The sequence below is a fragment of the Mobula hypostoma genome, chromosome 1, assembly GCF_963921235.1.
Source record: "Mobula hypostoma chromosome 1, sMobHyp1.1, whole genome shotgun sequence".
Taxonomy (NCBI): domain Eukaryota; kingdom Metazoa; phylum Chordata; class Chondrichthyes; order Myliobatiformes; family Myliobatidae; genus Mobula; species Mobula hypostoma.
In genome coordinates, this window is record NC_086097.1 from 34,887,042 (window position 1) to 34,912,053 (window position 25,012).

Genomic DNA, 25,012 nt, shown 5'->3' on the forward strand with positions numbered 1-25,012 from the left:
TAATGTTTTTGGATTAGTAATTTGTAGAATAAAGTGTATTCGTATGTAATTTTGTTTAAAAATAACTAAGTTTGCCTAGAAGCTGTGGTAATTAAAAAAAACAATCCCCTTCTCTGTCCTGCATTGAACATATGTTTGTGTTTTTCTGTGCACCTAATTACATGAGTTGTTCCAAATCCTTAAGCAATCCTTGAGTAAAATATCAGCTTGAATCAGAAATTTTAAAAATGTGTTTTTTTTTAAACTTTTGATTCAAGCTGGTATTTTACAAGATAGAAAAGGCTGATGAAAGAATTTTCATTGGTTGATAACTTGGTTTAACAACCATCAATATGGGCAGAATTTAGTAGTTTGCCTTTTGTATGCATTTGACTAATGTTTCAATTTTTCTTATGACTACACAGAACCAAATGGTAAGGCCTGTGAGTTGCATTAACGCATCCTGGCATTTAAGTTGTCAACATTATTAAAAATAAACATTTGCAGCAGCAAAGGATTAAAATGAAAGAGTTTGGCTTATAACCATTCAGCCCATACAGAGTACTGTTTTACAAATTATAAACTTTGCTTAAACTAAAACATTGATCTTTTTATTCAAATGAGTGGATTATCTGGTTGAATTGTTATACTGCAGTTTTATGAAATAGTCATAGAGTATGACAGCACAGGAACAGGCCCCTTAGCCCATCTGGTCCATGCCAAACTGTTATTCTTCCTAGTCCCATCGACCTGCACCTGGACCACAGCCCTCCATACCCCGCTCGTCCATGTACCTCTCCAAATTTCTCTTCAATGTTGAAATTGAACCCGCAACCATCACTTCCACTAATAGTTTGTTTCACTCTCTCACCACCATCTAAGCGAGAAATTCCCTCTCATGTTCTTAAATATTTCACCTTTCACCCTTAATCCATGACCTCTAGTTGTAGTCTCACAGAAGCTCACTGCAAAAAGCCTGCCTGCATTTATCCTGTCTAGACCTCTCATAATTTTGTATACCTCTGTCAAATCATTCTCCAACCCACCAGGAAATAAAGTCCTAACCTATCCACCCTTTTCCTATAACTCAGGTCCTCAAGTCCCAGCAACATGCTTAAAATTTTCTCCCTACTCTTACAATGATATTGATATCTTTCCTGTAGGTAGGTGACCAGAACTGTACACAATGCTTCAGATTAGGCCTCACAAATGTTCTTCTTGTACAACTTCAACATTACATCCCAACTCTTGTATTCAATATTTTGATTTATAAAGGTCAATGCTTTGATTTATGAAGTTTTTCATTCTGTAATTTTGTGAAATACTTGATCAGTGATGTCTGCTGGATTATGTTCCAGGTTGGTTGATGTTGCTTTGGTAAAAGTAAATTGGTTTTAAAAACATTGTGTTACTTAGATACAGTTTTGGCTTGAGTAAGAATTTTGTTAGCTAATTTCTTGCAGATGGAAAGAAAATGTATTAAAGAAGTTAGGCATTTATCTTGATTTCATATTCCCTCCATGTGATAATATTTTTTAGTTGTCATCCATGGGTTTTTCTTTTACAATGCTGAAAGAAAAATATATATAGTGGAAGCAAGTACCAAAAAATTGTGAATTGTGGGTGACACTCTGAAGCATTGAGAGTAACAAGAATGGATGCATTCTTGTTATGCTGGGGAGATTTGATATGTCCATTTCATAAAAAAACGTAAAACACCTACTTAAGCAACACACATCAAAGTTGCTGGTGAACGCAGCAGGCTAGGCAGCATTTTTAGGAAGAGGTACAGTCGACGTTTTGGGCCGAGACCCTTCATCAGGACTAACTGAAGGAAGATCTAGTAAGAGATTTGAAAGTGGGAGGGGGAGGGGGAGATCCAAAATGATAGGAGAAGACAGGAGGGGGAGGTATGGAGCCAAGAGCTGGACAGGTGATTGGCAAAGGGGATATGAGAAGATCATGGGACAGGAGGCCCAGGGAGAAGGAAAAGGGGGAGGGGTGGGAAAACCAGAGGATGGACAAGGGATATAGTGAGAGGGACAGAGGGAGAAAAAGGAGAGAGAGAGAAAGAATGTGTATATATAAATAAATAACGGGTGGGGTACGAGGGGGACGTGGGGCATTAGCGGAGGGTAGAGAAGTCAATGTTCAAGCTATCAGGTTGGAGGCTACCCAGACAGTATGTAAGGTGTTGTTCCTCCAACCTGAGTGTGGCTTCATCTTTACAGTAGAGGAGGCTGTGGATAGACATATCAGAATGGGAATGGGATGTGGAATTAAAATGTGTGGCCACTGGGAGATACTGCTTTCTCTGGTGGACAGAGTGTAGGTGTTCAGCAAAACGATCTCCCAGTCTGCGTCGGGCCTCGCCAATATGTAGAAGGCCACAGCAGGAGCACCGGACGCAGTATATCACCCCAGCCGACTCACAGGTGAAGTGTACCTTACAAACACCTACTTAATTGTTTTGCAACATTGATCGAACCAAAGATGTGAGAGAAACATAGGTGGAACTAGAGTTGTAGAGTGATACAGCATGGATACAAGCGCTTTGGACTAATGAGTCCATACTGACCATAGACCACCCAGCTAGTCTCAATGTCCAGCATTCAAGGTTCAAAGTAAATTTATTACCAACATCGTTTGTACATAAATGTCACCAACCTGTGTATGTTACCAGATACTACAACTAGGTTAATTTTCTTGCAGTGTTTATGGCAATAAAGAAATGCAATAAAATTTTATGACAACTGTACATAAGCAGGCTGATAATAATCAACCAATATGCAAATGAAGACACTGAAAATAAAAATGATACTGAGAGCATGAGTTGTAAAGAGTCCCTGTAAGTGAGTATTTAGATGATAGAAGCAGTTCAGAGTAGTGGTGATTGAAGTTATCCACGCTGGTTCAGGAGCTAGTGGTTGTAGGGTAGTAACTGCTGAACTTGGTGGTATTTGACCTAAGGCTTCTGTATCTCCTACTTGATGGTAGTAGTGAGATGAGGGCATGGCATGAATGCAAGGCGTCATTAATAGTCGATACTGCTTTTCTGTGACAGTGCTCCATGTAATTGTGCTCAATGGTGGGGAGTTCCCAGTGATAGACAGGGGAATAATCATCCCTTTCTGTAGACATAAACAAGAGAAAATCTGCAGATGCTGGAAATCCGAGCAACACACACAAAATGCTGGAGGAACTCAGCAGACCAGGTAGCTTCTAGGAAAAGAGTACAGTCGGCGTTTCAGGCTGAAACCCTTCAGCAGGACTGGAGAAAAAAAAGGCTGAGGAGTAGATTTAAAAGGTGGGTGGAGGAGAGAGAAAAACACAGGGTGATTGGTGAAACTTGGAGCGGGAGGGATGAAGTAAAGAGCAGGAAAGTTGATTGGTGAAAGAGACAGAAGGCCATAGAAGAAAGAAAAAGGGGGCAGTGGGTGAGCAAAAGATAAGGTGAGAGATAGAAAAGGGGATGGGAAATGGTGAAGGAGGGGAGTTTGGGGGGTCATTACCGGAAGTTTGGGAAGTCGATGTTTATGCCATCAGGTTGGAAGCTACTGAAACAGAATAGAAGGTGTTGTTCCTCCAACCGAAGTGTGGCCTCATCGCGACAGTGGAGGAGGCCATGGATGGGGAGATCCCGCTTTTTCTGGCGGATGGGGTGTAGGTGCTCGGCGAAGTGGTCTCTCAGTATATGTCCGGTCTCACCGATAGACAAGAGGCCACACCGGGAGCACCAAACACAGCATGTAACCCCCAACAGACTCCCAAGTGAAGTGTCTCCTCACCTGGAAGGACTGTTTACGGCCCTGAATGTTAGGTATATTGGTGAGACCTGATGTAGATTGGGAGACTGTTTTGCCAAGCATCTATGCTCCGTCTGCCAGGAAAAGCAGGATCTCCCATTTTAATTCCACTTCCCATTCCCATTCCAATATGTTCATCCATGACCTCTTCCACTGTCGTGATGAGGCCACACTTGAGTTGAAGGAACAACACCTTGTATTTCGTTTGGGTAGCTGCCAACCTGAAGGCATGAACTTCAATTTCTCAAACTAATGGTAATTCCCCCCCACCCCTCTCCTTCACCATTTCCTTTCCCCTTACCCCTTTCTCACCATGTTTGCTTGCCCATCCATCGCTTCCCTCTAGTGCACCTCCCTGTTTTTCTTTCTTCCATGACATTCTGTCTCTTTCACCAATCAACTTCCTGGATTTTTACTTCATCCTCCCTCCTCCAGGTTTCATCTATCACCTTGTAATTTGCTCTCCCCTCCCCCTACCTTTTAAATCTACTCCTCAGCTTTTTTTCTCCAGTCCTGCTGAAGTGTTTCGGCCCAAAACGTTGACTGTACTTTTTTCCTAGATACTGCCTGGTTTGCTGAGTTCCTCCAGCATTTTGTATGTGTTGCACCTCTTTCTATAGTCTTTTCCATTCCTGGGAATTGATGTTTCCATACCAGACCATGATGCAATCAGTTAAGACACTTTCCACAGCGTATCGACAGTTGTTTGTCAAAGATTCAGGTGACATTTGGAAACTTCTAAGAATGTATCATTTGGTTCATAACCCTTTAAGCCCTTCCCCTCCATGTACCTATGCAAATACGCCTAAAATGTTGCAGCTGTACTTGCCTCAACCACTTCTTCTGGCAGTTCATTCCGGGTACTCACTACCTGTGCAAAGAGGTTACCTCACAGGTCTCTTGTAAATCTCCCCCCTCTTATCTTGCATCTGTGCCCTCTAGTTTAGGACTTCCCAACCCTGAAGAAAAGACGATGACTATACAGAAGAATTGATGAGATGAGAAGCATAACGGAGAAACTGGTAAAGGAACAGAAGAAGAAAGTTCCCTGAAAGTTACAGCTGTGAGGTGTCTGTGTACAGATTGAGTGAATTGAGTCTTGGCCTGGTTCTGTGCTTATATTCTACTTATTTATTTCAGTGTACTTTTATGATCTTTGGATATAAAAGAATTTGTATTTTTTTTTGCCACTGATGGTAGTGGAGGCTAAACCATTTAAGTTAGAGATCAATATTTGAAAGGGGTCAAGCATTTGTGGATTAGAACAAGCACAGAAGAGTGGTTGAGGCCATTGTAGATCAGTCATAATATTGAATGCTGGGACAGGATTGAGAAGTCTTGTGACTTATTTCTGCTTATATTTTCATATATTCTTCAGTATTGGTCATTACTTCTGAGAGGATATCAGTTTCTATCTTTCACTTGGAGATGATTGCCACATTTGCCAAATAGTTGCTTTGTTCGTTTCCTTGTATTGATGGGGAGGACGTACAGACACCTTTCAGAGGATGCCGGGATTAAAATCCGACCCCCAGTGCTTCCAGCTGTAATCGCGTTACGCTAGCCACTATACTTCTATGGTGGCCAACATAGAGTAGTGGTTATCTGGAATGAGATGCCTGAGCAGTTGGTAGAGGACGATGTTTAAAAGGCACATGGATGGGTACTTAAATAGAAGAGGAGTGGAGGGATGTTGCTCTAATCTGGATTTATGGGATTAATGTAGATTGGTGTTACAGGTTGTGCCATAGAGCTGATTTCTGTGCTCTACAGCTCTGTGTAGGAATTTTCAAGATTTTGGTGTACCAGAAATAAAAGAAAGCTGTTTCATTTTTCGATTCAACCTAACAGTCACTAAAATAACTCCTCAACCATTAACAACAGTAAGCACCTCTGCCAACACAGAAAGCACATAACCTTTGTCAAAGCTGAAGATAAACCACAGCCTCAGCCCAGATCACCAGCAGGCTTGCTCTCTGTGGCATCTGACTGGCAACTGAAAGTTGATCTTGGCAAATAATTAAAATTCCCTGACTTCATCGCATCATCATCACTGAGGCCTGACGAGGTCATTCTATCAGAAACCGTGAATCAGTGGTCATAATAAAACTGAAGTTGCCTTGGGAAGAGTGGATTGAGGAGTCCATTGATGAATATAGGACTGAAGTTGTTATATTTGAATGCACACAGTATACAAAATAAGGTAGATGAACTTGTAGTGCAGTTAGAGAAGGGCAGGTATGATATTGTGGGCATTTCTGAGTCGTGGCATAGTGGTTAGCACAGCGCGTTACAGTACCAGCGACCCAGGTTCAATTCTCACCGTTACCTGTAAGGAGTTTGTACGTTCTCCCTGTGACCGTGTGGGTTTCCTCTGGGTGCTCCGGTTTCCTCCCACAGTCCAAAGACCTCCCGGTTGGTAGGTGAATTGATCATGGTAAATTATCTCGTGATTAGGCTAGGATTAAATTGGGGGTTGCTGGGCAGCGCAGCTTAAAGGGCCTATTCTGTGCTGCATCTCAATAAATAAATAAAATAAAATAAGATAAATCATAGTTGAGAGCTTATCATCCAACCATACACATTGTATCAAAAGGACAGGCAGGTAGGCAGAGGGGGTCGGGTGGTTCCACTGGTAAAAAATGAAATCAAATCCTTGGTAAAGGGGATATAGGATCGGAAGATGTTGAATCCTTGTGGGTAGAGTTAAGGAACTGCAAGGGTTAAAAAGACTGATGGGAGTTGTATACAGCTCTCTAAACAGTAGCTAGGATGTCGGGTACAAGTTAAAACGGGAGACAGAAAATGCAGGTAAAAAGAGCAATATTGCAATAATTATGGGAGATTTCAATGTGTAGTTAGATTGGGAAAATCCAGTTGGTGCTGATCCCAAGAGAAGGAATTTGTAGAATACCTATAAGATAGCTTTCCAGAGCATCTTGAGGTTGAGCCCACTTAGGGATCGGCTATTGTGAGTTTGGTGTTATATAATTACCCAGATTTGATTAAGAAGCTGAAGGTGAAGGAGCCCTTAGGAGACAGGGATTATAATATCTTAGGATTCACCCTGCAGTTTGAGAGGGCAAAGGTAAAATTGAATGTATCCAGATTACAGTGGAGTAAAGGGAATTACGGCAGCATGTGAGAGGAGCTGACCAAAGTTGACTGGAAGTGGACGCTAATGGATGATGACAGAACAGCAATGGCAGGTGTTTCTGGGGAAAATTCAGAAGGTGCAGGAAAGATGCATCCCAAAGAAATTTTAGTGAGAGGATGAGACAACCATGGCTGACAAGGGAAGTCAAAGTTAACATAAAAGCAAAACAGAGGTCAATTAGCAAAAATTAGTGGGAAGGTTAGAGGATTGGGGAAGCTTTTAAAAACCAACAGAATGCAACTAAAAAACCCATAAAGAGAGAAAAGATGAAATATGAAGGTAAGCTACCCAATAATGTAAAAAAGAATACAAAAAGATTTTCAGATATATAAAGAGTAAAAAAGAGACGAGAGTGGATAGCAAACTGCTGGAAAATGAGGTTGGAGAGATATTAATGAGGGACAAAGAAATGGCGAACAAACTTAATAAGTATTTGGAAGACACTGGCAGAATGCCAGAAATGCAGTGATGTCAGGGCAGAAGTGAGTGTCGTTGCTGTTACTAAGGAGAAGGTTCTTGGGAATGTGAAAAGCCTAAAGTTAGATAAGTCACCTGGACTAGATGGACTACACACCAGTATTCTGAAAGGGGTAGCTGAAGAAATTGTACAGGCATTAGTAACAGTCTTCTGAGTATCATTAAATTTTGGAATGATTCCTAAGTGCTGGAAAATTGCAATCTCCACTCTAAGAATGGAGGGAGGAAGAAGAAAGGAAGTTATAGGCCATTTAACCTGAATTCAGTGGTTGGAAAGATGTTGGAGTCTTTATAAGAATGAGGTTTTGGTGTACTTGGAGTCGCATGATAAAATAGGCCAAAGTCAGCATGGTTTTCTAAAAGGGAAATCTTGATTGACAAATCTTCTTTGAAGATATAACAGGTAGGATAAACAAAGAAGAATCGGTGAATGTTGTTTACTTGGATTTTCAAGAGGCGCACATGAGGCTGCTTAACAAGCTTGTGGTATTACAGGAAAGGTCCTGGCATGGATAGATGATTGGTTGACTGGCACAAGGCTAAAAGTGGGAATAAAGGGGACCTTTTCTGATTGGCTGCCGGTGACTAGTGGTGTGCCTTAGGGGTTGGTGTTGGGACCACTTCTTTTCATGTTGTATGTCAGTGATTTGGATGAAGGAATTGATGGCTTTGTGGCCAAGTTTATGGATGATACGAAGATAGCTGTAGGAGCGGGTAGTGTTGAGGAAGCAGGGTGTCTGCAGAAAGAATTAGATAGATTGGGGGAATAGGCAAAGAAGTGGAAGATGGAATATAGTGTAGGGAAGTGCATAACCGTGCACTTTGGTAGAAAGAATAAAGGCAAGGACTGTTTTCTAAATGGGGAGAAACCTCAAAAATCAGAAGGTCTTAAGAGTCCTCGTGCAGGTTTCCCTAAGTTTAAGGTTTACAGGTTGAGTCAGTGGTAAGGAAGGCAAATGGCATCTCATGCATTTTTGAGATGACTAGAATACAAAAACAAGGATGTAATGCTAAGGCTTTATAAGGCATCGGTCAGACTGCACTCAGAGTATTGTGAGCATTTTTAGGCCCCCTATCTGAGAAAAGATGTGCAGTCCAGAGGGGTTTCATGAGAATGATTTCAGAAATGAAAGGGTTAACATAAGAGTGTTTGTTAGCTCTGGGCCTGTACTCGCTGGAGTTAAGAATGAGAGCAGATTGAATATTGAAAGGTCTGCATAAAGTGGATATGGAGAGGATATTTACAATAGTTGGGGAGTCTCAAACCAGAAGCCACAGCTTCCAATTTGGGGGACACCCATTTAGAACAGATGAGGAGAAACTTCTTTAGCCAGAGGATGGTGAATTGGTGGAATTTATTGTCACAGATGGCTGTGCACCAAGTCAATGGGCATGTTTAAGACGGGAGTTTGATAGGTTCTTGATTAATCAGAATATTAAAGGTTACGGGGAGAAGGCAGGAGAAAGGTGTTAAGAAGGATAATAAATCAGCAATCACAATCACTACATATGCCTTTCAATATTAGATAAGGTTCAATGAGATCCCTCTCATTACTTGAGGAATCTGTTCATGTGCAGCATATTTCTGAAGGTAGACCTCTGCACCTCATGTATTGGTGCTGAATTTCTTCTGAATTTCTCATTTGCCAGCAATTAATGCGACAATATACCATGAAGAGAGTGCACATTATGAAAATGGAACCAGTTCTACATAGATTCTTGTTACACCTAGCAGTGTTGTTGTGAACAGATATTTCTGTGAAGGGTAAACTATTGATCTAACATTTTCATCCTCAGCAACATTAAGTTGATGGAGTCTTCTCAATGTTGGATGAGCAATGTGAGAAATTCTTGAATAGTTGAGGGCAGATGGGAGAGCTGGAGCTGAATATTTCCATCTAGTGTTTTGTTCTTTGCAAGATCAAAATGGATACATTTAAACCAGGTCTTACTGTCTAGTTTGTAAATTTTTTTGTGTACAAATATAACTTATTCCTGTTACAACAGCCCAGATATATTATAATTATTAAAATTCTGCATCAAAGCAAACTCCTGTGATTTTTTAAAAAGTGCATTCTTCTTCTAACATTTTATTTTTCTTTCGCAGTTGGCATATTGCATTGTACAGTTTCTTGAAAAAGATCCAACATTAACTGAACCGGTGAGTTCTATGATGCTTGTCAATTAATGTTATTAGATAAAATTCAAGTGGATTGACCTTAATACTTTTGACTTTTATGCTTCTTCAGGTCGTCAGGGGTTTACTAAAGTTTTGGCCAAAAACATGCAGTCAGAAAGAGGTAATGATATGATTTCATTCTCTCCTGTTGGAATAAAAAAAATTGCTTATGCTGAAGTAATCATTATATTTAAATGAAATGCAATTTATATTTTTGAGATTTTGAAATGCAAAAAATAAGAAAATTTAGTGCTAAATTACTCCATGATGTTCTTAAGCATTTTGTTGTACTGATTCAGAATGTGAATTTGAGACTTTTTGGACTTACAATATATTCACCCTCTGGGAACTATTCTCAGAAAGTTGTAACAGATTATAGTCACCAATAATTTGGGTACACCGTACATTATGTAGAAATGTATTCTGATCACTGCTTTGGAAAAAATAATTGCAATAGGGACTGACTGCGCCATAGTGTTCATATGGATGTATTAGTGTTGACTGCTGCTATTGTAGTTTTCTGTGAAATCAGTAAATGAGTAATAACTGAAAGGAAGGTACAAGTTTAAGTTGAGTAAATCAATGTGCAGACTATTTAATTTCCAATTAAAACGTAAGAACTTGTTAATGACAGATTTTTGGAATGCTGTGACCAAATTTCATTTTCTGATGCATTGTTCATTTTACTTACAATTTTTTCAAGTTTTGAAGCCTTTACTTTTTTCATAAACAAAAGCTTTTCTTCATAGAATCTTCATCGTAATTAAAAGATATCCTCATACCATTTCATAGGTGTGTGCCTCCAAATTTATTTTTCTGAAGTATGCAGATGTCCTGATGTCACAATTTCCATCTTCTCCCACTTCCCCATTGCTTGGTGAGATCTATGTTCTGTGTGTCAGCTATGATTGCCTGTCAGTCATCTCTGACACTGAACCAATCATATTCCAGGTTTCCAAGTCAGACAATGGGGACAGGCATTCCAGCATATTCGGGTCAGAGCAGCACCCCAAGACTTTGACAAAATAGTGATCGTGGTGAAGTAGTAAGACTCCTTATTACTTTTTTTTTGCATCCCAAGCAGCGGAATTTTCTAAATTAGCCATATCTTCTACTATTGAGTGAATCTTCTGTAAACAAAGCAAATCCTTAAGGCTCTTGACCAGGTTTGTTCCAGAATATAGACATTTGCAGGATGTACTTAAATCCTACAAGTCAGCTATTTATGTTGATTTTAGAAGAAGTGATGGGCATGGAAAATATATATAATATTGGTTGAAATTGAGGAAATCCATTACAAGTGCAATTCATAATTGACAATGACAAGTACCAATGACATAGCAAGGAAGAGTGAGGAGGTCCTGGAGAGTGAGTATAGGGAGCTTGGTAGGAAGTTGAAAAGCAGGACCTCGAGGGTGGTAATCTCAGGATTGCTACCTGTGCTATATGCCAGTGAGGGTAGGAATAGGATGCTCTGGAGGATGAACAAGTGGCTGAGGAACTGGTGCAGGGGACAGGGTTTCAGATTTCAGGATAATTGGGACCTCTTCTGGGGCAGGTGGGACCTGTACAAGAGAGACGGGTTACACTTGAACTACAGGGGGACCAATATCCTTTCAGGGAGGTTTGTTAGTGCTATTGGGGAGGCTTTAAACTAGATTTGCAGGGGGATGGGAACCAGAGTGCCAGAGCTGACAGTGTGGCTGGGGTGAAAATAAGTGATATTAAAAGTTCAAGCAAATCCGCTAATAGAAAGGTTGTGAGTGGTGGTAAAAATCTTCTGAGGTGTATATATCTCAATGCTAGGAGTATTGTGGGGAAGGCGGATGAATAGAGGGCGTGGATTGATACATGGAATTATGACGTTATAGCAATTAGTGAAACTTGGCTACAGGAAGGGCAGGACTGGCAGCTTAATATTCCAGGGTTCCGATGTTTCAGATGTGATCGAGGCAGAGGAATGAAAGGTGGGGGAGTAGCATTGCTTGTTAGGGAAAATATTACAGCAGTGCTCAGGCAGGACAGATTAGAGGGCTTGTCTATTGAGTCCTTATGGGTGGAGCTGAGAAACAGGAAAGGTATGGCCACATTAGTGGGATTGTACTACAGACCAGCCAATAGTCAACGAAAATTGGAAGAGCAAATCTGCGAGAGATAGCAGGCAACTGCAGGAAACATAAAGTTGTGGTGGTAGGGGATTTTAATTTTCCATATATTGATTGGGACTCCCATACTGTTAGGGGTCTAGATGGTTTAGAGTTTGTAAAATCTGTTCAGGAAAGTTTTCCAAATCAATATATAGAGGGACCAACTAGAGGGGATGCAATATTGGATCTCCCGTTAGGAAACGAGTTAGGACAAGTGACGGAAGTCTGTGTAGGGGAGCACTTTGGTTCCAGTGATCATAACACCATTAGTTTCAACTTGATCATGGACAAGGATAGATCTGGTCCTAGGGTTGAGATTCTTAACTGGAAGAAGGCCAAATTTGAAGAAATGAGAAAGGATCTAAAAAGCGTGGATTGGGACAGGTTGTTCTCTGGCAAGGATGTGATCGGTAGGTGGGAAGCCTTCAAAGGAGAAATTTTGAGAGTGCAGAATTTGTACGTTCCTGTCAGGATTAAAGGCAAATTGAATAGGAATAAGGAACCTTGGTTCTCAAGGGATATTGCAACTCTGATAAAGAAGAGGGAGTTGTATGACATATATAGGAAGCAGGGAGTAAATAAGGTGCTTGAGGAGTATAAGAAGTGCAAGAAAATACTTAAGAAAGAAATCAGAAGGGCTAAAAGAGGACATGAGGTTGCCTTGGCAGTCAAAGTGAAGGATAATCCAAAGAGCTTTTAGAGGTATATTAAGAGCAAAAGGATTGTAAGGGATAAAATTGGTCCTCTTGAAGATCAGAGTGGTCGGCTATGTGCGGAACCAAAAGAAATGGGGGAGATCTTAAATAGGTTTTTTGCGTCTGTATTTACTAAGGAAACTGGCATGAAGTCTATGGAATTAAGGGAAACAAGTAGTGAGATCATGGAAACTGTACAGATCGAAAAGGAGGAGGTCCTTGCTGTCTTGAGGAAAATTAAAGTGGATAAATCCCCGGGACCTGACAGGGTGTTCCCTCGGGCCTTGAAGGAGACTAGTGTTGAAATTGCAGGGGCCCCGGCAGAAATATTTAAAATGTCGCTGTCTTCAGGTGAGGTGCCGGAGGATTGGAGAGTGGCTCATGTTGTTCCGTTGTTTAAAAAAGGATTGAAAAGTAATCCGGGAAATTATAGGCCAGTAAGTTTAACGTCGGTAGTAGGTAAGTTATTGGAGGGAGTACTAAGAGACAGAATCTACAAGCATTTGGATAGACAGGGACTTATTAGGGAGAGTCAACATGGCTTTGTGCGTGGTAGGTCATGTTTGACCAATCTATTCGAGTTTTTTGAGGAGGTTACCAGGAAAGTCGATGAAGGGAAGGCAGTGGATATTGTCTACATGGACTTCAGCAAGGCCTTTGACAAGGTCCCGCATGGGAGGTTAGTTAGGAAAATTCAGTCGCTAGGTATACATGGAGAGGTGGTAAATTGGATTAGACATTGGCTCAATGGAAGAAGCCAAAGAGTGGTAGCAGAGAATTGCTTCTCGGAGTGGAGGCCTGTGACTAGTGGTGTGCCACAGGGATCAGTGCTGGGTCCATTGTTATTTGTCATCTATATCAGTGATCTGGATGATAATGTGGTAAATTGGATCAGCAAATTTGCTGATGATACAAAGATTGGAGGTGTAGTAGACAGCGAGGAAGGTTTTCAGAGCCTGCAGAGGGACTTGGACCAGCTGGAAAAATGGGCTGAAAAATGGCAGATGGAGTTTAATACAGACAAGTGTGAGGTATTGCACGTTGGAAGGACAAACCAAGGTAGAACATACAGGGTTAATGGTAAGGCACTGAGGAGTGCAGTAGAACAGAGGGATCTGGGAATAGATACAAAATTCCCTAAAAGTGGCGTCACAGGTAGATAGAGTCGTAAAGAGAGCTTTTGGTACATTGGCCTTTATTAATCAAAGTATTGAGTATAAGAGCTGGAATGTTATGATGAGGTTGTATAAGGCATTGGTGAGGCTGAATCTGGAGTATTGTGTTCAGTTTTGGTCACCAAATTACAGGAAGGATACAAATAAGGTTGAAAGAGTGCAGAGAAGGTTCACAAGGATGTTGCCGGGACTTGAGAAACTCAGTTACAGAGAAAGGGTGAATAGATTAGGACTTTATTCCCTGGAGCGTAGAAGAATGAGGAGAGATTTGATAGAGGTATATAAAATTATGATGGGTATAGATAGAGTGAATGCAAGCAGGCTTTTTCCACTGAGGCAAGGGGAGAAAAAACCAGAGGACATGGGTTAAGGGTGAGGGGGGAAAGTTTAAAGGGAACATTAGGGGGGGCTTCTTCACACAGAGAGTGGTGGGAGTATGGAATGAGCTGCCAGACGAGGTGGTAAATGCGGGTTCTTTTTTAACATTTAAGAATAAATGGGACAGACACATGGATGGGAGGTGTATGGAGGGATATGGTCCGTGTGCAGGTCAGTGGGACTAGGCAGAAAATGGTTCGGCACAGCCAAGAAGGGCCAAAAGGCCTGTTTCTGTGCTGTAGTTTCTATGGTGTCTGTGGTTTCTATAATTGGCAATAAAAAGTAATTGGTGCTTTGAACTGTAGGGGACAAAGAAATGAAAACAAACTATATAGAATGGATAACCTGTTGTACAATCCGAGAGGAAGATTTCCTTTACATTATCTTCAATTGGGTTGGGTATATAACAAATAGATGACCCACTGCCACGTAGAGTATTTCATAGTTTTACCAAAGGTAAAAGGCCTGCCCATGATTTCAAAGAACAAAATTAATTTTAAGATTGCCGGAAGAGACTATAACAAAATGTATTGACACAGCGGGGTGCCAAGGCTTTATTTAATGTTTTCTAATGAGCTCTTTTGTCACAGGTTTTCAAATAAAACAGTTGTCATATTGAAAATAAATGTTTTGTAATCCTCACCGAATTACTGAATTTATCTTTGCAGATGAGCATTGTTTTGAAATGCTCTTATGTATTCCATCTTATGAGATAAAAATTGTTATATTGATTTCTCATTAAATATGGAAATACTTTAGTAATTGGGCAACAATTATGCCTGAGTTTAATGCTGACTTTTGTGGTGCATTTTCATTGCTCTTTCAGTGATGAAATATAGTTCTGATTAGTTAAGCTTTGCCAACATAGTAAAGACTGAAGATAAACTGGTATAAGCAGTTTTGTTCTGATTTGTGTGATGGCTAACAAAGTGAACAAGCACAACAGTGGATTCTGGTTTATTGGGCCATCGTTTAGTCAGTGCAGCTGCTTATTTGGGACAACTCTTATAGAACAGAAACTGAAAAATAGCCGGGATTCCCTTTGTTTATTTGGGATACTATTGTGACGGAGCCTGTTGCTGAACAGTTTCCAACTAGCATCAGATATGTGCTCTTGTGTGGCTGCTGGACACGACACTGTGCTTAGAGTAAACAGTTTCCAAATAGTGTCAATTGTGTGTGTCTGTGTTCAAAAAAGCAATGATTTTTGCCATTGATAGAAATAAGCAGTGTTAATTGGGAACTGTTTTGCTCACTGCGGTTTCAAGGATTCGGGTTTGGAGATGCCAGAAACGGCTGGGGATGAAATTGAAATGATTTCATTACTTCAGGTTAGGAACTACAAAGAATTTGAAGGTATCAACAACCATCTTGAATGTTACGATGAAAATGAAGATTTGGAGGATGCCTTTTTTTGAAAGCATTGCATGAAGACTGTCCATTATCTGCACTAGGTGTCTGCACTGATTTTATTCATTATGCACGCTGGATGAATTCCTCTGTCTATACTACTGTAGTAGTATTGGTAGTGTTCTAATTTGTTCTGTATTTCAGTTAAATACATAATTTGTAACTCAAACAGTGGTCTGTCTTGTTTATATCTTTTAACTATTTCCATAAAACTGGCTAATTGGGACACCGCTTAATTGGGCCAAAATGTACTGGTCCCGATGTGTTCCCATTAACTGGAATCCACTGTATTTGTTTCTGTTGTGTGAGAATGTATTCTTGAAACGTTAATGTTGCTCTAGAACATCTGCACACAAATATACAGTTACTAATGTTTTAGCAGGTATAAAATAAAATAACTGGAATAATTCAAAGTCATATGTAAAGTTTGATGCACTGGTGTCCCTAATATCTTGTCCATGAAGAATATATAACTGAACTCTGCAGCTCGAAAGGTTACGGATTTGATTCCTGGACTGTGGTTGTGTTATGTAGTCCAATGTCATTTTCCAGAAAGTATGCTTGTAAGAATAGTACTTTAATAAGCATGGTGTTTCAGGATACCCATGGAAAATGCCAATATTACTGACTAGTAATTCCGAATAGAAAGTGGGTGTTGTGTGAAGATTCGATGATGCCGATTATTGATAAGTCGGCCAACAGCAAACCCATAAAGACCGAGTATCTGGTTGAACTGCAGCAGCATCATTTCACTTGCAGACTGGTAGCTTCATAAAATGACCCTCTGAAGGGTGGGATTTAGGGGAAACCATTTTCAAAGAAAGATCCTGAGTTACTGAAAATTAGCATATTGGGGTTAGAGATATGCAATGTTAGATAATTAGTATCCAAAAGATTACGGCAATAATATATATTGTGTTACTGAAAGCGCTGGAAATTTGTGAATTATTTTGTGTTACTGTTTTCTAAACCAGGTCATGTTTCTTGGGGAAATGGAAGAAATCCTGGATGTTATTGAGCCTACACAGTTTGTAAAAATTCAGGACCCACTCTTCAAGCAAATTTCCAGATGTGTTTCCAGTCCTCATTTCCAGGTTCGTTGGCTGAAGTGCCTTAAATTTGAAACATTTTGATGGTAGCGCGGCCATTCTGATGGTTTTAAAGTGTATTGTTTTCTGTAAACACCACAAAGAGCATCAGAGGCCTGATATACGGTAAGGTATGGAAACTTTAGGTATGGATAGAAGCAATACTCATTACTCAGGGTTTAAGGATTAGATGGGAGAGGTTTTAAGTAATTAGTAAAAGATTTGGGTTTTGATATGAAGAAATAAATGTGCAGTATGTATCTATGAATTAAAATATATTGCCTAAGAGTGTAACAGATGCAAATTTAATTAAGAATTTCATAATTGAATCAAATAAATACTTAAGTTTTTAAAAAATCTGTAGGGAAATTGAGTTGACTGAATTGCATTATAATGAATCTGCAGACTTAACCACATGGAAGATTCCTGTGCTGTTTTGATTCTGTGAACCTTGATTAGTTACAAGAATTTTCATCATCCCTCACTGTGTAATGTTGTTAGGCTCCTGATGTAACAATGCATTTCATTTTAGAAAAGCTCTCATCATTATTTTCAAATCACTTCATGGTTTTACCCCTTCCTGGCTTTGTAGAAACATAGAAAACCTACAGCACAATACAGGCCCTTTGGCCCACAATGCTGTGCCGAACATGTACTTACTTTAGAAATTGCCTAGGGTTACCCATAGCCCTCTATTTTTCTAAGCTCCATGTACCTATCCAGAAGCCTCTTAAAAGACCCTATCGTATCCGCCTCCACCACTGTCGCCGGCAGCCCATTCCATGCACTCACCACTCTCTGCGTAAAAAAACTTACCCCTGACATCTCCTCTGTACCTACTTCCAAGCTCTGTAAAACTGTGTCCTCTCGTGTTAGCTATTTCAGCCCTGGGATAAAGCCTCTGACTATCCATACGATCAACGCCTCTTATCACCTTATACACCCCTATCGGATCACCTCTCATCCTCAGTCACTTCAGGGAGAAAAGGCCGAGTTCACTCAACCTATTCTCATAAGGCATGTTCCCCAGTCCAGGCGACATCCTTGTAAATATCCTCTTCACCCTTTCTATAGTTTCCACATCCTTCCTGTAGTAAGGTAACCAGAACTGAGCACGGTACTCCAAGTGGGGTCTGACCAGAGTCCCATATAGCTGTAACATTACCTCTCGGCTCTTGAATTCAATCCCATGGTTGATGAAGGCCAATACACCGTATGCCTTCTTAACCACACAGTCAACCTGTGCAGCAGCTTTGAGTGTCCTGTGAACTCAGGTCTCAAAATCCCTCTAAGACTCCACACTACCAAGAGTCTACCATTAGTACTATATTCTGCCATCATATTTGACCTACCAAAATGAACAACCTCACAATTATATGGGTTGAATTCCATCTACCACTTCTCAGCCCAGTTTTGCATCCTATCGATGTCCCGCTGTAACCTCTGACAGCCCTCCACACTATCCACAACACCCCCAACCTTTGTGCCATCAGCAAATTTACTAACCCATCCCTCCGCTTCCTCATCCAGGTCATTTATAAAAATCATGAAGAGAATGGGTCCCAGAACAGATCCCTGAATCACACCACTGGTCACCAACCTCCATGCAGAATATGACCCGTCTGCAACCACTCTTTGCCTTCTGTGGGCATGCCAATTCTGGATTCACAAAGCAAGGTCTCCTTGGATCCCATGCCTCCTTACTTTCTCAATAAGCCTTTCATGGGGTGCCTTATCAAATGCCTTCTGAAATCCATATACACTACATCTACTGCTCTACCTTCATCAATGTGTTTAATCACATTCTCAAAAAAATTCAATCAGGCTCATAATGCACGACCTGGCTTTGACAAAGCCATGCTGACTATTCCTAAAACAACAGGAATTCTGCAGATGCTGGAAGTTCAAGCAACACACATCAAAGTTGCTGGTGAACGCAGCAGGCCAGGCAGCATCTGTAGGAAGAGGTGCAGTCGACGTTTCAGGACGAGACCCTTCGTCAGGACTAACTATTCCTAATCATATTATGCCTCTCCAAATGTTCATAAATCCTGCCTCTCAGAATTTTCTCCATCAACTTACCAACCATGGAAGTAAGACTCACTGGTCTATAATTTCCTGGGCTGTCTCTACTTCCTTTATTGAACAAGGGAACAACATCTGCAGCCCTCCAGTCCTCTGGAACCTCTCCCGTCCGCATTGATGATGCAAAGATCATTGCCCAGAGGCTCAGCAATCTCCTCCCTTGCCTCCCACAGTAGCCTGGGGTATATCTTGTCCGGTCCCAGTGACTTATCCAACTTGATGCTTTCCAAAAGCTCCAGCACACCCTCTTTCTTAATGTCTATATGCTCAAGCTTTTCAGTCTGCTGTAACTCATCCCTACAATTGTCAAGGTCCTTTTTCGTAGTGAATACTGAAGCAAAGTATTCATTAAGTACCTCTGCTACCTCCTCTGGTTCCATACACACTTTTCCACTGTCACACTTGATTGGTCCTATTCTCTCATGTCTTATCCTCTTGCTCTTCACATACTTGTAGTTTAAGTCTACAATCCTTTACTTTTCTATCTATGCAAACACGAGGAAATCTGCAGATGCTGGAAATTCAAGCAACACACACAAAATGCTGGTGGAATGCAGCGTGCTGCGTTTCACTAGCATTTCGTGTGTGTTGCTTTTCCATCTATACCTTAGATTATCCCTGATTTTAATTCCTTCATAGTTGACAGTCACATATTCAACTGTTAGGGCCCAAATCCTAGCAATTCCACCCCCCCCGAAACTTGTCTAAATCTAGGTATATGGGACTAATGCAAGAAAGTGGCACTGAGGCAGAGATCACCTGTGTTCTTATTGCATGATGCAACAGGCTCAAGGAGCCAAATGGCTTACTCTTGCTTCTGTTTATGTTCTTGCATAAACCAGACCTTTTGGCCTCATTCCTCCTCTGAAGTTTTGCTCTTCCAGCATATTTTAGGCCATTTGCACCAGAATGATCTTGTCTACCTGGTGCCATAACGTGACAAAGCTGTGGATCACCAAAGGCTGTTTTATGCCATTGAGTAGCCTGCATAAATAAAAGTTACTGTTTGCTGGATGACAGGAGAGCAGGAGTTTGATGCTGAGCATATTTCTCTTAACTTGGTAACCTGACAGGTAAGTCATCGAACCAGGCAGTTTATGAAACCTGTCAGGGCCCGGTATAATGACTGATGCCCCAGTTCACTTGTTGGGATCCTGGTTGAATATGCCCTCATGCTAATTCTCAGTTATAGAGTGGGTGAAACACCCACTTTGCCATTTCTTCAACTTCTCAAGTTCTGCATAGGTGTGTTCCATTGAGGCAGGGAAAGGATGGTAGATTTAAAGAACCATGGTGTACAAAGAATGTAGAAAATCTGGTTAAGAAGAAAAGAAAAGCTTACAAAAGGTTCAAGAAACTGGGTACTGTTAAAGCTGTAGTAAATTACAAGGTTGCTAGGAAGGAGCTTAAGAATGGAATTAGGAGAGCCAGAAAGAGCATGAGAAGGCCTTGGTGAGCAAGATTAAGGAAAACCCCAAGGCATTCTACAAGTATGTGAAGTGCAAGAGGATGAGCTGTGTGAGATAGTGGAAACGTGTGCTTGGAGACGGAGGAGGTAGCGGAGGTACTTAATGAATACTTTGCTTCAGTACCAGGGAAAAAGACCTTGGCAATTGTGGGGATGACTTGCAGTGGACTGAAACGCTTGAGCATATAGACGTTAAGCAAGAGGATGTGCTGGAGCTTCAGAAAAGCATTAAGTTAGATAAGTCACCGGGACTGGATGAGATATACCCCAGGCTACTGTGGGAAGTGAGGGAGGAGATTGCTGAGCCTCTTGCGATGATCTTTGCATCATCAATAGGGACAGGAGAAGTACCGGAGGATTGGAGGGTTGCAAATGTAGTTCCCTTGTTCAAGAAAGGGAGCAGAGATAACCCAGGAAGTGAGTCTGACTTCAGTGGTTGGCAAGTTGTTGGAGAAGATCCTGAGAGGCAGGATTTATGAGCGTAAGGAGAGATGTAATCTGATTAAGGATAGTCAGCATGGCGTTGTTAAGGGTAGTTCGTGCCTTATGAGCCTGATTGAATTCTTTGAGGATGTAAAAAAAAACATTGATGAAGGTAGAGCAGTGGATGTAGTGTATATGGATTTCAGTAAGGCATTTGATAAGGTTCCCCATGCCAGGCTCTTTCTGAAAGTAAGGAGACCTTGCTTTGAGGATCCAGAATTGGCTTGCCCACAGAAGGCAAAGGGTGGTTGTGGATGATTCATATTCTGCATGGAGGTCGATGACCAGTGGTGTTCTGCAGGAATCTGTTCTGGGACCCCTCCTCTTCGTGATTTTTTTTTATAAATGACCTTGAAGAGGAAGTAGAAGGATGTGTTAGTAAGTTTGCTGATGACACAAAGGTTGGGGGTGTTGTGTATAGTCTGGAAGGTTGTCAGAGGTTACAGCGCGACATCAATAGGATGCAGAACTGCACTGAGAAGTGGTAGATGGACTTTAACCCAGATAAGTATGAAGTGGTTCATTTTGGTGGGTCCAGTTTAAAGACAGAATACAAGATAAATGGCAAGACTCTTGGCAGTGCAGAGGATCTGAGAGATCTTGGGGTCCATGTTCGTAGGACACTCAAAGCTGCTGCGTAGGTTGACAGTGTTGTTAAGAAGGCATATGGTGTGTTGGCATTCATCAAACATGGGATTGAGTTCAAGAGCTGTGAGGTAATGTTATGGCTATATAAGACCTTTGTCAGACCTCACTTGGAGTACTGTGTTCAGTTCTGGTCACCTCATTACAGGAAGGGTATGGATACTATAGAGAGAGTGCAGAGGAGATTTACAAGGATGTTGTCTAGATTGGAGGGTGTATCTTATGAGAATAGGTTGAGTATACTTGGCCTTTTCTCCTTGGAGTGACAGAGGATTTGAGGTGACCTGATAGAGGTGTATAAGATGATGAGGGACATTGATCATGTGGATAGCCAGAGGCTTTTTCGCAGGGCTGAAATGGCTAACATGAGGGGGCATAGTTTTAAGGTGCTTGGAAATAGGTAACCGAGGTGATGTCAGGGGTAAGTTTTTCACACAGAGAGTGGTGGGTACGTGGAATGCACTTCTGGCGGTGGTGCTGGAAGCAGATAAATAGGGTCTTCCAAGAGCTTCTTGGATAGGTAGATGGAGCTTAGAAAAAAGAGGGCTATGTGCTAGGGAAATTCTAGGCAGTCTCTAGAGTAGGTTACATGGTCAGCACAACATTGTGGGCCAAAGTGCCTGTAATGTGCTGTAAATGTCTATGTTCTAGATTTACTTTCATTTATCTGTAAGCTAACAATTTAGATAAATATTTGTAAAGTTCATTCACCGTAAAGAATCACTGATTTATTATCGATTTATCAAATTCTGGTTGAAATCCATAAATGAGACAGACCAGCAAAAATTGGTGAAATTCAATTTGGGATATTTGATTGTATTATTATAGCTAGTGTATTCAATGGAGTTGAGTCTATGAAGACGTGGTAAACAACTTCCTCTGTTTATATTGCTTTCCACACAATAATTGACATAGCTAAGTTAGAATTGGACACTGATTTTAATCATAAGTTGATAAAACAGTGATTTACCAAGACCTGAAAAGATACTGCCTGGAATTGGTATTGTTATCAATAATATTGCCTTTTTTAAAAATGCCGAATACTTATTTTCTTTCTTCCTCTCAAGGTGGCCGAGAGGGCGCTCTATTACTGGAACAATGAATACATTATGAGTTTGATAGAAGAAAATTCAGCTGTAATCCTCCCCATCATGTTTCCCAGCCTCTATAGAATCTCCAAAGAACACTGGAACCCGTATGTATAGTTCTAAAGCAAAAATATTTCTATTGTCTTTAAGAGCTTTTCCTGTATACTTTTTGGCTATGTTGTTTTACCACTTTGTCTTTTGTACAGCTTTAATAGTGTAAACCATCTGATTCTCATTAGTCTGAACAGAAAGCCATATTGTCTTCTCTTGTCTATTATGCGAGTACTTGCCTCCATCTCCCTCACCTCAGACAATGTTAGCCTTGAATTCAAAAGCTGGGAATCTTGAACAATTATAAAGTGCTGAAGGTCCATAGAAGAGCAGAATGGCTTTCAGAGTTTGTTCAGCTGAATATTCATTGAATAATATGATTATGTCAGGAGCACAGACACTACACTGATCAAGAGGTTGTATAGAGTTACACCTGGAGTCATTTGGGGTGAGAATTTGCATTGTTATCACTGGCAGGTGGATATGAGATATCCTGTGACACTGTTTTAGTAAGTTTTATAATGTTCTGGTCATTAAGTAGTAACACAGCAAAATGGATTGTCTGGTCATTGTAACGTTACTGTTATAGGGACTTCCTCTGTACATATTGGTTATTGTGTTTCCTCCATTACAATAATGACTGCTTTTGAAAATACGGTACTTTTGAAACTGAGGTTATGCGTGGCATTGTATAAATGCAAATCCATTTTTTTTATTACTTAAGTGATTATTGGTGTCTAGTTTTTATTAATCCCATTATAGCAGTTTATTAATGATTCAGAAAGTGGAAACTTTGTTTTCCCTTTCTCGAGGTTCACTTGTAGATCGTGTGGTTGTATGACTGTAAAATCATGATGATTACGGATGTGAGTATGCATTGATAAGTGCACAAAATTTTCTGAACTTTGAAAGCAAATGATAACAAAATTGGTTCAAGGAGATGCTGAAGGACAGGTGGATAGGTTTTAGTAAACCAGAGAGTTAATGATAAAATCATTCAAATAGAGCACCCTCTGCAGGAAGAAAGGAACATGATGCGTCTTCTGTTAATTTTCAACAGCAAATTAGGTCAGCCTTTGAATAGTTTGTAATGTCTTTCATTTGCATGTTGGAAGAAATGGTAATTTGCAGGTACTTGACTTTTTTTTGCTTTCATTTGAGGTTGTTTTTTGAGTATAAGATGTTTTGTATCTGCAGTAAGTCATTGGATCTGAACTGAAAAATAATACCCTAAGGCAGTTTTTTTCCCTTGTAAACAGCCATTTTCCATTTTTGATTTTGCTTATTCTATATCTAAGCAATTACATACTGTAGGGGAGCCGATTACATAGAATTGTTGTAGCTGTTGTGATTGCTATTTTTCCCCTCTTCAAGAAATTTTTTTTAAAAATGGAAAAAGTGAACCAACCACAACTAATGAAATTAGACTTTAATGAAAATGGAAAATGCATGTCTGTCAGCATCTATTAGGGAGAAACAGAACTAATGTTTCAGGACTGTGATCTGTTAAACAGACAACATGAATGCCCATTGACCTGAAACTTAACCTTGTTGTTCTCGACATAAGATGCCTGACCTGAGTATTTATAGCATTTTCTGTTTTCAGTTTCAGGTTTCCAACATCTGCACTATTTTGCTTTTGTTAAATTAAAACTGTAAACTTAAAAAGGAAGAGACTTATAATGTTGCCAAATAGAGTAGCACCCATGAGGATTTTGGAATTCAATAATGGATAGTCAAGAAATTAATAGAGAGACAAATGGAATGAGCATAAAATAGCAAGGCATACAAACAATAGGTATGTAAACATCTGTGGAAGAAATATTGTGTGTCCCTTGTGCCAGAGAGATATTGTAATACAGTAAGGAAATGACAGGCATTAAACAAATGATTTGTATTTACCTTTATAGTAGAAGGCATGGTGATTCCGGTAAGCTTTCTTTGAATCAGAAACTTAAAAAGTAAAATTAGTAAAGTGGTTGTATTGCAGAAATTAATGTAACAAACAGCAGACATTTCCTAAACATGATCTTGTTTTTTGATGAACTAATGATGACGAATACAGAAATAGTGAATGAAATGATTTGTTTCTTCCAGAAGTGTCCAAATTTTTAAATGTTCTCTGCAGACTAAAAGGAAATGTACATAACCATGCTGTACAAGAAAAGGAGAGAGAGCAAAGGACTAGACACTCTGATGTCAGTTATGGAAAAAATGTTATGATTTGTTGTTGAGTTGTGGTACAGGGTACTTAAGCAACTCATGAGAATGGGTAAAATAGTAAAAAGAAAATTGTTATTTTCTGAGGTTGTAACTGGCGTGGAAGGGGGGAACAGTGAATCATCAATCAATTATGTGGGGATTGTAGGTTCCCTTCTCAGAATAATTAGTTTATGGTAATTGGGTAGTTTCAAGGCAATAAACAGCTCTTTAAATTTACCTCTGAAGTGCTATGGTAGGTTTCAGAGTTGACTTAGAATCAAAAATGCTGGCAATAATTACATGTGCAGTGAATTAGGCACTATGATATAGCATAGCATTAGGTGTATGCATTTAATAAGGTCACAATCATATCACAATTAGGGCTCAAGGGTTTGGGAGCAATGTCTCTCTTGAAGTATTTTGCATAAAATATTGTACAAGAAAGATAGTTTTTATGGTTGGTAAGTAATAACTAGCCTGTCATTTCTTGAGTTGTAAT

The 25,012-nt window shown here is 40.2% G+C and overlaps 1 protein-coding gene across 1 annotated transcript in view; it reads left to right on the top strand.

Annotated features, from left to right (window-relative positions):
• The window catches only part of ppp2r5eb (protein phosphatase 2, regulatory subunit B', epsilon isoform b), a 122,300-nt gene that overhangs the window by 90,036 nt on the left and 7,252 nt on the right, over nucleotides 1–25,012 (top strand). The window contains exons 8-11 of the mRNA XM_063046278.1: nucleotides 9,527–9,580; nucleotides 9,669–9,719; nucleotides 16,378–16,497; nucleotides 22,240–22,367. Coding sequence (XP_062902348.1) covers nucleotides 9,527–9,580; nucleotides 9,669–9,719; nucleotides 16,378–16,497; nucleotides 22,240–22,367 — 353 coding nt within the window. The remainder of the gene's footprint in view (nucleotides 1–9,526; nucleotides 9,581–9,668; nucleotides 9,720–16,377; nucleotides 16,498–22,239; nucleotides 22,368–25,012) is intronic.